At 38.1% G+C, this 15,727-nt stretch overlaps 1 protein-coding gene across 1 annotated transcript in view; it reads right to left on the bottom strand.

Moving 5' to 3' along the window:
- Nucleotides 1–15,727, bottom strand: part of INPP4B (inositol polyphosphate-4-phosphatase type II B) — a 917,092-nt gene that overhangs the window by 173,284 nt on the left and 728,081 nt on the right. Inside the window, 1 exon segment of the mRNA XM_078148459.1 lies at nt 12,436–12,613. Coding sequence (XP_078004585.1) covers nt 12,436–12,613 — 178 coding nt within the window.

Here is a 15,727-nt window from a genome sequence, read left to right as displayed (position 1 = left end):
CTGTATGACAGCAACAATTTGCTGACCTGGATCAGCAGTATTTCACGTATGGAAATGGAGGCTATGCAACATTAAGTGATGTGCTTAGGCTTACATAACTACTAAGTTTCAGAGGCGGGATGTGAACCCAGACTTCTCCTGATCATGAGTCCCTCACCTTTGCCACTACAATACATTGACTACCTATCACTCAGTGAGTTTAGTCCTTAGTCAATGCTAGCTTCAACTTTGTTAAAACTCAATGTGATTTCCTACTTCATTCTCTACTAATGGAGACACGATGAGAACAAAAAATTCTTGAAGGATAGGTAAGTCATAGAGAAGAAATTTTTAACCCATTTCCATGCCTTAGCTAGTCAACTATACTATAAATCTTTTCTTTTGAGGGGGGTGTGTCTGGACATGTGATTTCATCAGCCTATGTAACTCTCGGTATGAACATTCCCTCCACCACCACAGCACAGTCAATTATTTGTTTCTTCCTAGATATTATTTAGATTTCCATGATCCTTCTCGTGATTCTCCTAACCTCAGACTCCTCTTCAGGATCTTCATCCACATCATGCCCATTAATTTTGAGTATCCCCCAAGGCTCTGCTCTAGTCCTTTGTCTCTCTCTCTCTTTTTCCCCCTATATTCTCTCATTTGGTTAATTTATAAGTTTAGGTGGAGTCAATTATCATCTCTACTCAGATGACTACCACATCTATACATCCAATCCTCGTGTCTCCCCTGAGTGTCACCTCATATTGCCAACTGTCTTTTCAATATCTTGAGCTGGAAGTCCTGTAGGCTAAATACTGAACTGATCTTCTTCACCAGTCCTCCCCTTTTCCAGACCTTCCTATTACTTTCCTATTTTGAGGCTTCCAGACTTGCAGTCTCAGTGTATGTCACCCTCTCCTTCTCACTCTCATTCACCTCACATATTCAGTCAGTTGCCAAATATTATCATTTCCATCTTCCCATCCCCCTTCTTTATCTCCTACTCTTCCATTTATATAGCCACAGCCTCTCACCTTGGTGATTACAATAGCATTTTGCTTGGACTGTCTGCTTCAGCTCTCTGTCCACTCCAATACATCCTCCACTCATCTTCCCAAATCATGGGTCATCACGTCTTCCCTCTCTCCTCTCCAGTCTTACCTTCAGAATCTGGTAAGTTCTTCACAACCTCACCATTTCCTACCTTTTGAGTCTTCTTATAGTTTAACCCCCTCCACATGCTCCACAGTTAATCCATATTTCTTGTGCCTGGAATGCTCCCTGGCATTCCAACTCTTCCACTTCCAACTCTGGCTCTCTTCAAAACTCACCTCAAATCCTACCATCCACAGAAAGCTTTTCAAGACCTTTTCTTCCAGATTCCTCTAGTGCTTCAATATGATCTATTCTGTATTTATCTTGCAAATACCTAGGTTGTTTTTTTATTTTGTTTTGTTTTTTTGGCAAGGCAAGGTTAAGTGACTTGCCCAGGATCACATAGCTAGTAAGTATCCAATGTTTGAGACCAGATTTGAACTCAGGTCTTCCTGACTCCAGCATCAGTGTTCTATTTACTGTGCCACCTAGGGGTTTTCATGTTCTCTCTCCTGTTAGAATGTGAGACCTTGAGGATAGGGACAGGGTTTTACCTTATTGTGTATCCCAAATGCTAAGCACTGTACCTGATGTAGTATACAATAAACACTTAATGCTTATGGAACTGATTGCCTGGGGTGTTGCCTGATGTATTGAGATGTTAAGTGACTTGGCCTTGGTCACATAGATAATATGTGTTAATGGCAGTACCAAATCCAGAGTTTTCTGATTCTAAGTTGGTCCTTTATCTACCATGCCATTCAATCTCCAGTTACACATCATAGAACATGATATATTCTATGTAATAGATCATGAACCATGAAAAATTATAAAATTAAATGGACCTTATACTATACATTTTCCAGATGTGGAAACTGAGTTCCAGAGAACTTAAATGAAATTCCCAAGGTCACCTTCTAACTCCCACTTCAGCATTATTTACATAATAATACATCTTGGTAAATCTTATTCTTCCTGATTGTTTCTATTTATCCACTTAATTTCTTCAAGTTCTTGATTTATAGAGTGAAATAAATTAGGATGGGGCACAACCAGAGAAACCATCTAATTCTATCCCATCATTTTACCTATGGGGAAACTGAGGATTGAAGAGGTGGAATATTTTGCCTGAGGTCATATAGTGAGTTTGTGGTATAGCCATGAGTAGAACCTGAGTTTCTTGTCTCCCAGTTCTGTGAGATTTGTACTACAACATGCTACCTACTTAGCACCTAGATGAGATGAATCCCTAAGGCTCAGGCCACCATTTGAGCTACCAATGCTTTCAGCTGATTTAAAAACATTATTTGCTCACCAGCTTCAGGGTAACATGCTACTCTGAATATAAGAAAAATCATAAGGAAAGTTGTACAAGTCTAAAAAGGAAGGCAGAGAGTAGTTTAGTGGTAAGCAAATTAAGAACCAAACAAAACATAAAAGTCAAATGTCAAGCCATGAGATTTTATTAGAAAAAGGACAAAAGGATATGGGAATTAAAAAAATAAATAAAATGTGAGAAAGGGAAATGCCATGAAGATTGAGATGTAAAAGAAAGAGAAAGGACTTTCTGGGAAGCAGATAAATTGAGCCCTAAAACAAACTTCTGCTGCCATGTTGCTAATGGCAAAATACATTATACAGATAATTTTCCATACAGTATGGTTATGTACAATACTAGATTTAAATATCAAACACATGAATTCACCGTAATTCATTTTGACTAAACTACTTTGCTGCTGATGGTTTCAATAAGCTCCCTTGATTTATTTTTATAGCCACACAGCTTGCTGTCTTTGAATTGCTGCTCTGTATTGCCTTCTTCCTCATACTCACATGTTGGAGAACATTCAAGAGAGACTTCTAAGCTATTCAAAATCATTGAAGCTGCCCATATAAAGGATAGTAAGCTTAAAGCCCTGAAGGCTTGGTGACTCATTATTGGGGTGAACCTAGAACCATTCTCTCTTCTTCCTCTTCCTAAATATGGAATTGGCCAAAATATCTATAGATCATTGCTGAGAAGAAAAGGATTCTGATACTATTCTTAAAACAAACAAAAGACACTTTGCCCTTTTTTCCTCCCCTTGTTTTATTAGAAAAATTATTAGTAGCATGATAGAGTAGTTAGTGTCAGACCTGAAGTCAGAAAGACTCATGTTCAAATCCCACCTAGTTGTTATGGCCATGGTCAAGATTTCCTTGAGCCTCAGTTTCTTTGTCTTCAGAATGGAGACAATATATTTGCAGCACCAACCTCACAACATAGCTGTGAGATTCAAAAGAGACAATATAAAGTACCTTGTAAACTTTAAAGTTTCAGATAAATGTCAGTTATTATTCATTTAAAAACCAAATATCTAAGAGCATATCTACACAGAATGAAGTAGCAGGGAAAAAAAAACCCAACACATTACTGGAGTCAGGAGAGAGCTGGATTCAAATCTGCCCACTGACAATAAGTTCTTGTTCTTGGAAAACCATTTTATTTACCTGTAAATTATGAATAATGACATCTCTATTACCTGCCTCAGTTTTCTCATCTGCAAAATAGAGATTAGGATATCACAGTACCAGATTCATGGGGTTCTTGTGAGAATCAGAAGAGAGAATGCATGTAAAAGGGATTATGTAAATATAGTTTTCATCCAACAAAACCTCCTTCATTTATTTATTCAGTCAATCATTTATTCAGCAGACTCATTATCACCTGTTTTGCTTATTTCTGTATGTGTTACATGCTGGGGCAAAGAGAAGAATCAGAGAGAATGTCATTACCATAAAATGTCTAAGCCACCCTCACTGTGGTGCCAGTCAGGAAATTGAACCCACAGTGAGATGCAATGACTCATTCAAGGTTATAGGTGATAGGTTCAACAATTACCTCACGGGAACTCAGCATTTCCAACTTCTAATTCTAAAGGCTCCATTCTACCGTACTGTTCTTGACATACAATTACAGTATGTCATAACAATGACGTCTTTTTAAGTGCTTTGCTAGCATAGACTATTATGTGATATGTTTTTGAGGACAGTCCTTTGCCCATTCTATATATCCAAAAACTCACATCTGGTTCAAAACAGAGTCATTTGGGCAGTTCCTTGTTACTAAAGGGTAAATGTACCATCCCAGCTGATGTTAGGATTTGTGGCAGATACTTAACCATATCTGCAAATTTCTCTGAATTGAAAATATTGTTGTCTTAAATGAGCTTTCAACAGGTCTAAATGAATGATGGATGGAATACTTGGAATAATGAAGAATTAAAGGAAAATGTTACTCAGGGAAGAGAGCACAGGGCATATTCTGATGGCAGGGTGTAAACCAATTTGCTCAGAGTTTTTTGTCTTTTTTACTTTCCCATCTCCATCTCTCTCTCTTCTCTCTTCCCATTCTTCCCTCTCTAGAAATGTGATTTCATTAGTATAGGGAACTCATGGTGAGGAAACCCTTTCTACCAAAAGAAGATATGCACATATTCTGCTTTTTAGGGTCATAGACAATAATGTTAAATCCTCCTGGAAGGGTAGGTAGGGTGTCTATGAATTTTGGAGAACTCTAACCATCAGGTGATGGTTTTTGTAATATACTACATGTTAAACAACTAAATTCTGCACCTCAACCATGTTTTTTATGGATTATTTGAAAATGGAGTAATAACTTGAATGTCTAGACACAACATCTAATTAATAAATAAATTGGAGACCTAAACTTTAGTAACTTTCCCATCGAGAATGCTTAACTGGCTTCATTCCCTATTCTTTGAAGAACATTTCTACCCGATGTGTATACAATACCCCAGGGAGTTCAAGGCCCTATATGGCATAGGAATCTTAGAAGGAGGTTCCAGAAGAGAAGCAGAAAGGGTCAGTGTAGTCAGTAGAGGGTTAAGCAACTATTAGAGTGACAGGTAAAGTACATCTGTGAAATAGATAGAAGTACTAGGCTGAGAAGTGGGCCAGGCCTGTGGAGTCACTGAGCTAAAGGAAAGGAATTTGCATGAGATTGTCTGTTAAAAACAAAACAAAACTTAACCAGATGCTTAGGGTTAAGATATAAATACCCACAAATACTTTCAAGACCCAAGGCTGAAAATCTTCACCATTATACAGAATAGAGGAAATTGTAACAGTGACTTGTATCACATATTTCAAGTTTGTATTTCTGCCTTGGCTGAATGACTGTTACACGTGTCCCAGGAATATAGGGTTCTTTGTCCAGAAGAAGGTAAAGAGAATCAAAGACCTCTCTACACTCCAGGTTGTTGGGGAAAGTGGAGGCTTCCCAAAAGGGAAGAGAAGTAAGTCTTCAGTGGGAACAAAGGGATCTGAGGTCAAAGAAAGGAGACCTGACTCTTGTCAGTACATTAGAGTAGAGGAGTTTGCACAGAGAAGAAAGGGAAGGAAAATAAGAGCTATACGATTACAGCTTAAAATCAGATCTGAGGTTCTCTCTGAAGAGGAGAGAGGTGGATGTTCTGAAAGCAAGAAGTTATTTGTCCTCCTCAAAAATGATATAGTAGAGGAAGAAGAGAAGAGTAGCTGTCATTGATGATTCTTTGCTCAGGGTTATTGAGGTAGTTATTTGCCATCCTGAGAACAGCAATGGAGAGGTCTATTGTTCTTCCTTGGGTAGGTATCCAAGATATAACAAAGAACCTTTCAAGACTTATCAAAATGGATAACAATTATACACTGATACTTGTAGAACAGAGGCGGCGAACCTGCAGCATCCAGGCCACACGTGGCCCTCTAGATCCTTGAGTATGGCCCTTTGACTGAATCCAAACTTCATAGAACAGATCCTCTTAATAAAAGGATTTGTTCTATAAAACTTGGACTCGGTCAAAAGACCACACCAAAGGACCTGGAAGGCCAGTTTCCTCAACCTTGCTCTAGAAGGAGCCTAAAAACTACTATCAATGATGATATGTTTGTCTTTAAATGGGAACACCTGTAATCTATAGTGAGCAATCCAATTTTCTGCTTATTTTCTAAATAAAGAAGACTCTTTTTTCCAAACTAAATTTCTTGTAACAAGGCCAGCCTAAGTATAGAAAGAAAATGAAAATAACGATTATCTGTGTCTATAATAGTAGTATTTAAATTTATTATTAAGAGGGCACAGATATGAAATGCATAGCGTTTTAAAAAACAAACATCTGATCACATCCCCAGAAGACTCACACAATCAAAAGAGGGCCAACCTTGGAGTCAAGAAGATCTAGGTTAAAGTTATATCTCTCTTAAATATTAGCTATGTGAACTTCTCAGTGCCTCTAGTCAATTTCTATAAATGAATTTGTTGTTGGTTTTTCAATCATGTTCTACTCTCTGTGACCCCGTTTGGGGTTTTCTTGGCAAAGACACTGGAGTGGTTTACTATTTCCTTCTCCAGTTCATTTTACAGATGAGGAAACTGAGTCAAAGAGGGTGAAGTGACTTGACCAGGGTCACACAGCTGGTAAGTATCTGAGGCTAGATTTGAATTGAGGAAGATGGAGTCTTCCTGATTCCAGGCCCAACACTATTCACTGTGCCACCTAGCTGCCCATAAATTAGTTGCCAATAAGCACCATTGGAGGGAATTGCCATGCTAGGAATTCCATATACTGGATACATCATAGATCTGTATCACTCTTACTCCCCTGCAGCCTATCCTCAAAATATTAATAGATAGATAGATAGATAGACAGACAGATAGATAGATAGATAGATAGATAGATAAATGTGCCCAAGAGAAGCTCAATGTGCTTTGAGATCAGATGAAAGAGTAATCATTTTTAGTTGAGAAGTGGGGAACAACGAAAGCATTATCACTTTTATAGGTGGTATTTGACCTACCAGGGGTGGGTAACCTGTGGCCTTGAGGCCACATGTAGCCTTCTAGGTCTTTGGGTGCAGCCTTTTGACCGAGTCCAAGTTTTACAGACCAAATCCTTTTATGGAAGGGTTCTGTTCTGTGAAGTTTGGTTTCAAAGGACCATACTTGAGGACCTAGAGGGCCAAATGTGGCTATGAAGTCCTAGGCTATGAAGATTGGGTAGGATTTCAAAAGACAGAGATAGAATGTAAGGAGATTACTCAAAGAACAGGGACAACAACAATAATGATACCTCACAGGAAAGTTGGAAACTTAAAATTTGACAGTAGAAGTGAAAATGCTTTGAAAATTTTTTTAAGTCATTCATGAGAGTTTAAAATTAGGAAAAAATCTTAAATCTAATGATTTTTTAAGAAGCATAATCTATGGCATGGAAAAGTCCATATTGTTAACCTTTACAAAGATGAACTTAATGAAATTTACCATAGCCACTACATAACAATAACATTCATTCATTCAGATGAGTGTAATAACTGGTTCATGTACACTGTAGCTGCATAATTTTGGTTACATAGATACTCCTTTATCCTTTTTTCCCCCTTATCTGACCAGGACCAAAACATTTTTAAGAATTTTACGCTTCTCACTGCAGGGCTATGGTATGTTAAAATTGTATAACACAGAGGAGGAGCCTATCTATATGCATTATTTAGCTAATGGTCATGTCAAAAAGCATGATAGGTAAAAAGTAAGTTCTCTATTAGACAAAAGCTTTTGTGTCTAGAGATCAATGTTAGAAAGACCTCTCCTTAAAGTTATAATCATCTTAAGTCTCTCTGTGTGTCTATACAAATGAGTTAGCCTCTTTTTTTAAAATTAAAAATATAAGCCAATTTCTGGTGAAGAATAAGGTGATTTAGTGGAAAGAGCCAGCAATCTGAAATGGGGAAATTTGCTAGATTCCTGGCTTTACAAGTCACATGAAACTAAGCAAAAGACTTTATCTCTCTGGCCTTCAGTTTCCTCATTTGTAACATATGAGGGTTGCTCTATATGATTTCTAAGGTCCCTTCTAGCTCTAAAGCTTATGACCTATATATATATCAGCTCTACCTTAAAGAAAGAATAAAAAAAATACATCAATGAGGTAAGAATTTCCATATTTTTCTCTACACATAGACAGAACTCTGAAACTTGAAAAATAATATTTCTACTGCACCTTAAGTCATAACAAAAGTATATGTTTAAATAGTGAATTCTGCCCCAAACCAATTTTGCTACACTACATAAACAGAATCTCTCTGTTTTTATCTCTGAAATCTACTAACAGAAATCTTATGCTATGTAGAGTTTGGTTAACTTAATAGGTTCTTTGCAATTCCAGGCATGAAATCATAGAAAAAAGAAATATCTGACACAGACAACTTAAAAAAAATCTCTTTGTAGTTTCAAGTGCTGACAGATTTGTTGGTAGGTAAAGGTAATCTAGTCAAAGGAAGAAAAAGGAGGGGAAAAAAGTTTGAGCACTGCTGAATTAAATGAGGAGAAAAATAACCCCCCTAAAAGAATCACTCACTGCAGTAAGTTGTAAATGATGTATGAAATGACAAATCCCTGCCCAGTGCACAGGAAGAATATAAATACTGCTTGGTAATCACTGCATGGATATGGTATTGGCTGTAATTTTCAGCTTAGGTGCACCCAGAAAAATCTCACCGAATCTAAGAGGCTGAAGAAATCCAACAAAGAGCCCTAATTATTTGATTTTGCCACCCCACCTTCATCTTGTAGTGCTTCTGTCTTGAAACAACCTTTTCTTCTCTCCTTTGCCCTTTGCCACAGACTAGAAGCTAATGTGTTAAGCGGGTTTCTTTGTCTATAGTGTCTCACAACACACACACACACAAATACCTGAAGGAATTTTAAATCACATTATATTTCCAAAAAAATTCATGCAGCTGAGAAATGTTTCATCATCACTAATGTTAATAAGAAGCCACATCTTTTAAGCACTCAAAATCATGCTAGTGCTAAATACTCGGAGGTAGTTGTTAAATTTTCTTTTCAGGAAGTTGAATAATAATTTCAACAGGTCACATTTATGCAGTGTTTGTAAAGGGCTTTACATACGCAGTCTTTTTTGGGTTTGATGGTCATATATATCCACATGTGGCCTTGAGGCTGCAGGTTCCCTACCCCTGGTCTAGTCCTCTTTCTACATTACCATCTACCCTTTACAACTGAATACCCATAGGCACCTCAAAGTCAACTTATTATAACTCATTATTTTTTCCAGCGAATCCTCCCCTGTTTCTAACTTTCCTATTTCTGTTGATGGCACCATCTTCTTCTGGAAGACCTTAGAGTTATTGATGATTTAATTTTCTTTCATCTTTTGTATCCAAACAGTTGTCAAGCCCAGTCAATACTACCTCCATTATTTTCTCTTGCATATCCCCATTAACAACATTCATAGGATCAAAGGAGCATAGACAGAGAGCTGGGAGAAACCTTACAGGCCTCTTAGTCCTACTCCCTTATTTTATAAATGAGGAAACTGAGGCACAGAGAAGGAAGGTGACTTATCCAGGGTCACATAATTTCTAAGTGTTTGAGATGAAATTTGGAGGTAAGTCTTCCTGAATTTTAAGTCCAGGGTCCCCTTGTTCAGGCGATAGCCTCCTAATTTATTTCCCTGCCTCCAGTAACCTCCCCTCTAATCCATTTTCCCCCATAGCTACCAAACTGATATTCCTAAAATATATATATGACCATGTCACTCCCCACTTCAAGAAGTTCCAATGACTTTCTCTTACTAATACTAACTCCTGTGTTTAAACTTAATATTGCTTATATTCTGAATTCAGAATTTCTTTCCAGGCTTATTATACATTACTCTCCTCTGTGAACTCATTGTCCTAGTCAAACTACTCTATCTGTCCATTCCTATACAGAACATTTCATTCCTGTCTCCAAGACTTTGCGCATTCTCCAGACAATATGGAATGCATTCCCTCTTCACCTCCAACTCACAAAATCACAATAATACAGAATTAGGTGGGAAGGAACCTTAGAGATCATCTAGTTCAACCATCTCATTTTATAGATGGGAAGCTAAGGCACAGAGAGCCAAGGGTAACAAAGCCAGTAAGTGGCCAAGGCTGGCTTCCCAAGCACCACCTCCTATAGGAAGTGAACTGATTATTTGTATCCTCATCAACAGAATTTATTTACTTTGTAAATACATATATGTGTATGTGTTTATATTTACTACTATTTACTTCAATCATTCATTCATTTATTCATTCATTTATCATTTTAGGTGTATGGCACTATGGTAGGCACTGGGGAAGCAAAGACCAAAATGAGAAAGTGCCTGTATAAACATATATGTATGTATGTATATGTATATTTGTGTGTGTGTATATATAATATATATATATATATTTGTGTTTATATGCATGTATATATATGTGTGTGTGTATGCACGCATATATATATGTGTGTGTGTGTGTGTATGCATGTATATATATGTGTATGTGTGTATATATATATTTCTTTGTCGATACATGTATATGTGTGTATATATGTATATGTGTGTATATATATTTGTGTGTGTGCATGTATATATTTGTGTGTATATGCATGTATATATTTATGTGTATGTGTGTATACATATTTGTTTGTATATGCATGCATATATCTATATGTGTGCATGTGTGTAGATATGAATATACATATGTATGTATACATATGTGCTTTTACATTTGCTTTTCTGTGTTTATGTTATTTATTGTTCCCTACCCTTTTCAAGAGTGCATAAGCTTCTCAAGGACAAGGACCATTTCATTTCAGTCTCTGCTTCCCCAGTGCCTACCACAGTGCCATACACCTAAAAAACAAACAAACAAATAAATAAATGAAGAAATAATGAGCACTAAATACATCCCTGACAGTCTAATTTCACCTCATCCTTATAATAACTGCTTGGTCTTGGTACTACTATTATACCCATGTTACCAATGAGATAAACACGACTGAAAAAGTCTGACTCACTTGTGTAGGATCACACACCCAGGAAGTTGCTGGGAAGGGATTACCCAGAATTACACTGGAGCCTTGTTTTGGTGTCATCCTTCTGTCCCAGAGAGCTGTCTTGGGTATCCTTCCACAGGGGCTCTCTCACCAAAAGTGCTCCACAAAAATGTGTTCTCATTATAATGCAGTCCAATACCTGGGCTTCATTCCCACTGCATTAGGCCAGTTTCCCACCTATCGCTTCGCTTTTCCTTAGGAGCCTCTGTACTATGGGGCAGTTTCTCTAACTGGTTCTCCTGGCTGATGTTTCTAAAACATAGTCTTCTGGGAGACCTGAAGCACATATGTTGTTAGTGGCAGACAGTTTTTGATCTCCGCAGGCAATTATACAAGTCCCTACTAGAAAATTATGCTCTACTTTGCAAAGCTTCTCCAACATTATGTGAATATGAATCAATGCTGCACAGTGGAAAAAGAACTAGCTTTGGAGTCAGAAGACCTAAGCTTGTTAGAATCCCCTTTCAGCTACTTATTAGCTCTATGACCTTAGACAAATCACTTAACCTCCCTGTGATGATGGCCTTATCTGGCTGTTTCTCCTTGCTGATGTTTCCTGGGCTTGGTTTTCAGGAAGACCTAAAACAGACATCCTGAGTTCCAATAGTTTCATGTGTCCCATGAGGCTATTTCTAATCTCTGCAGGCAGCTGTGGAGGCCTCCAGTAGAAAATCCTGCCTTTCAACATTTTCTCAAACACTAAATTAATATTTATTAATGTGGTGCAGCAGCAAATTTAGGAGTCAGGGGACTTGGATTAGCATCCCAGCTTTGCTGCTCAAAGATGTGTGACTTTGAGCAAGTGACATTCCCTAGCTGGGCCTCAGTTACCTCGTACGGACAAGGGGAGGGCGTTGGATTCGGTGATATGTAAGTATCCTTCCAGCTGCCAATCTATGGCCTTAGCCTACTTTGGTAGAGAGAAAAACTGAAGCAGACAGCAGTTAGAAGATATGTCCTAGCCACTAATAGAACAAGGATCAAAAGCAACGCACCCTTATTTCTCTGATTTGAATGCGAAGACATTGCTATTTTCATACAGAGTGGTTCATACTTAGTCAATTTGGATGGATCACCATAGGAAAGAATAAAACTAATAAAAAGATTCCAATGTGAATTCACTCATGTCACAAAAGCCAAGACCAAAGGAAGGAAATGACAGTAATGATAAGGAAAGAGAAAATAAATCTGAGTCTCTAAAAGGTTTCATTCACTGTATGGGGAAAAAATACTCCCTACTATCTGAATCAGGTATAAGACTAGTCCCTTCTCATCTTTCAGTAATGCTTTAAAGATTATTTTTCAAATGAGCATATTTCACATTTCCCATTGCTATGATTGGCAATTCATACAGAAAGAAAGCTCAGTGGGGACTTGGTTATTATATTTCCCCCTCCTTCTCCCACCATGCTACATTCTAGCTACAATTTGATTCTTACTTTTTCTGAAAGCATCTTTAAAGAATTCTTCAGGCTGTCTGGAGAGTGCTGGCTGGCAGAATTAAGCAGCCCATCTGCGTGGGTTGATATGAGGGGCTGGAGTTGATCGATGTTGCCGAGAACTTCCTTTGCTTTCGCTGTGTTTTCAGGTGAATAGTAAATAAACTGGTATCCGGTACTGAAACAAGAAGTAGAAAGATGAAGTTACCCAAGAGTGTCAGATCTTTGCTGCCCCCATACCAGATGGCACAGTCCTGGAAAGCTAAGTGTCATCATTCTTCATTGACCAGAGACCAGTGGGCACACCCACATTTTAGAAGGAACCTGACTCAGATTTTATTAAAAGGATGCCTTTTTGATAGGTTAAAAACAAACCAACAAAAATCCTAGGGCAAATTCTGGACAAGCACTTTCTTCATGGCTGACTACAGTAAACAGGAATATCCAAAACTAATTATCCCCATAGTGTTCTGGACACTACTCCCAAAACCAAAAACTCTGGTTTGAGGGGCAGCAGATGTTATTACAAAGCAGGGGGTTGGGGTGGGGGAGGCAAAGGAAAGGGATCTAATGCCAATATGCCAATAATACAATCTGCAGAGACCTGTGATGGCCAGTTAATGACCACAGAGAAAAAAGATGCTCCTTTTGGCTCTCCTCTTACTTTGTTATTCCCTAACTGGTAGAGATACTTGCATGTGAGGAAGCAGCAACTTGGTTCCTTCCTCCCTTATAGACAAAGTGGGTCATTAATTTTTAAATGGTCAATGGTGTATGTATACACATACACAACATGTGTGTATATGTGTGTACATGAATACATATAATCAATCCAAGTTAATTATAAGAAGCAGGAGCTACTTACAGTTCACTTCATCCAATTTTACCCAGCAATGGAAACATACTGATCTCCAAGTGAGAAAGAATAAAGACATTCTTCTCACTCAGAGGTCTAGTCATTCATCCAGTTATTCACCAAACATTTCTTAGGTCCCTATTATGCTGGTGGTGTGTCAGGTGCTTGGGATCTAAAGAGAAAAATGAAGCAATTTTCGAGGTACTCATTGGGTCTATTGAGGAAAATAATGTGTATACAGAAAATTAAAGTATATACACATTACATACATGCATACACACACGTACATGTGTGCGTGCATGGGTGAGGTCCAGGGAACTGAAAGTAACTCCTGTTCCTTATTATTTACTTGGATTGATTACTGATATATGTATATTCAAGTATATGCACATATGTATAGATACACACATACACATATGTATACATGTTCAAATCCAGCCTCAGACAACTCATTGTTACATGACCCTGAGTAAATCACCTCATCCTGTTTGCCTCAGATTCCTCATCTGCAAAATGAGCTAGAGAAGGAAATAGAAAACCACTCCAGTATCTTTGCTAAGGAAACCCCAAATGGGGTCATGACTGAAAATGAATGGACAACAATGATAGTAAATCCAAAGTAATATAGGATGGCATCAGCCATTTGATGTCTAATAATAGTTAAGCATTAGAAACTGGTGGGGTCAGACTAGGCTTCCTATTTAGGGTGGAATATGAGCTGAGCCCTGAAGAAAAATAAGGATTCCATTACGGTGAGGTTAGGAGGAATGCTGTTTCAAGCTTGGTGGGAGCCTGGGCAAAGTCAAGAAATGGGAGATGTTGTAGCCTATATTTATACAGTTAAACCTGCTAACTGTGGAGATTCCACAGGTTTCTGTACCTGGTCCCTTTTTTCCTTCTCTCTCTTTATTATTTAATTTGGTGATTTTATCAGTTCTTATGAATTCGGTTATCATCTCTATGCAAATGACTAACAAACCTAGATTTCTAGCCCTAAGCTCCCTCTTGACTTCCCATCTCACATCTCCAACTGTGTATTAGATGTATCAAACTGGCTGTCTCATAGACAACTTAAACTCAGCATGGCCCCAAACTGAACTCATTACCTTTCCCCAAAACCCTCTTCTCTTCCTAACTTTCCTATTATTATCAAAGATACAACCATCCTCCCAGTCACTCAGACTCACACCTAGATGTCATTCTCAATACCTCTCTCATCTCCCCCATACTCAATTAGTTGCCAAGTCTTGTCATTTTAGCCTTCATATTATTTCTTATATTACACTCTCCTCCTTCTCTCTTCTGACATTGCCACTACTCTGATACAGTCCCACATCACTGGACTATTGCAATAGCCTTCTAGTTGGTCCCATCTCAAGTTTCTCTTTACTTTAGTCCACCCTTCATTGTTAAATTGATCTTCCCAAAGCACAAATCTGTCCATACCAATCCACCACCCACCCACTTAAGAAACACCAGTGGCTTCCAATTGCCTCTTTGATCAAATGCAAAGTTTTCTGTTTGGGATTTATTGCACTTTATAACCTTGCCCCTTCCTTCCAGTCTTTTTGCATCTTACTCTCCTCCACAGTAACATTTTCTTCCTCACTATTTTTAGCACACAACATTTCATCTCAACGTTGGGTATTTGTGTTGGCTCTTCGCCGTGCCTGGAACTTCTCTCTTTCTTCTTTTTCTTTCAGTCTGGCTTCCCTGGCTTGCTTTGTTTCTCATCTGAAGTCCCACCTTCTCTGTCCTTCTTAATCTTAGCACCTTAATTTATCTTGTTTGTACACAGTCGTTTGCAACTTGTCTCCCCCATTAGCCTTTGAGTTATGGTGATCTGGGGCTCTGTTTTTATTGTTACTATCATTCTTATGCCTTTATATTCCTAGCATGGCATAATGCCTAGCACATAGGAGGAGCTTAATGTTTACTGACTTCACTTGAAAAAGTTCCTGTACAGCACAGCACTGCCTCTGTTTTCTTCTTTTTCTTTCTCTGAAAATTTTGGGTTATACTTCTTTTATCTTTTCTTCATTTACTTATCTTGTTCTGTTTCTCTTCTACTCATTCATCTGGATTGGAATCTATTTTAACCTCTGTGTGTGTATGTGTGTGTGTGTGTGTGTGTGTGTGTGTGTATACACACACATTTATATACACCTATGCATACATGCCTATGTGCCTATGTACAGATAGATATTCACTTTCATTAGTCATGCAAGTTAAAGTAAGTAGCATATAAACTTATTAGGGAGGGGAAGAGAGAAGAAGATAAAAATGAAAACAGCTCCAAAGTAATGCTTAGTTTCCCCTGGCATGCACATCACTTTCACCTGCCAAGTTTCCACTTTTTGCACTGAGGTTTTAGTGAAGAGCCCAGTAGCCTCTTTGTCTAGAATCCATTCCCTCCTCATCTCTACCTTTTAGCAT

This window comes from Phascolarctos cinereus, unplaced genomic scaffold (genome assembly GCF_003287225.1).
Source record: "Phascolarctos cinereus isolate Bilbo 61053 unplaced genomic scaffold, phaCin_HiC Scaffold_9;HRSCAF=440, whole genome shotgun sequence".
In the NCBI taxonomy this organism is placed as follows: Eukaryota; Metazoa; Chordata; class Mammalia; order Diprotodontia; family Phascolarctidae; genus Phascolarctos; species Phascolarctos cinereus.
This window is presented reverse-complemented; position numbering and strand designations above follow the sequence as displayed.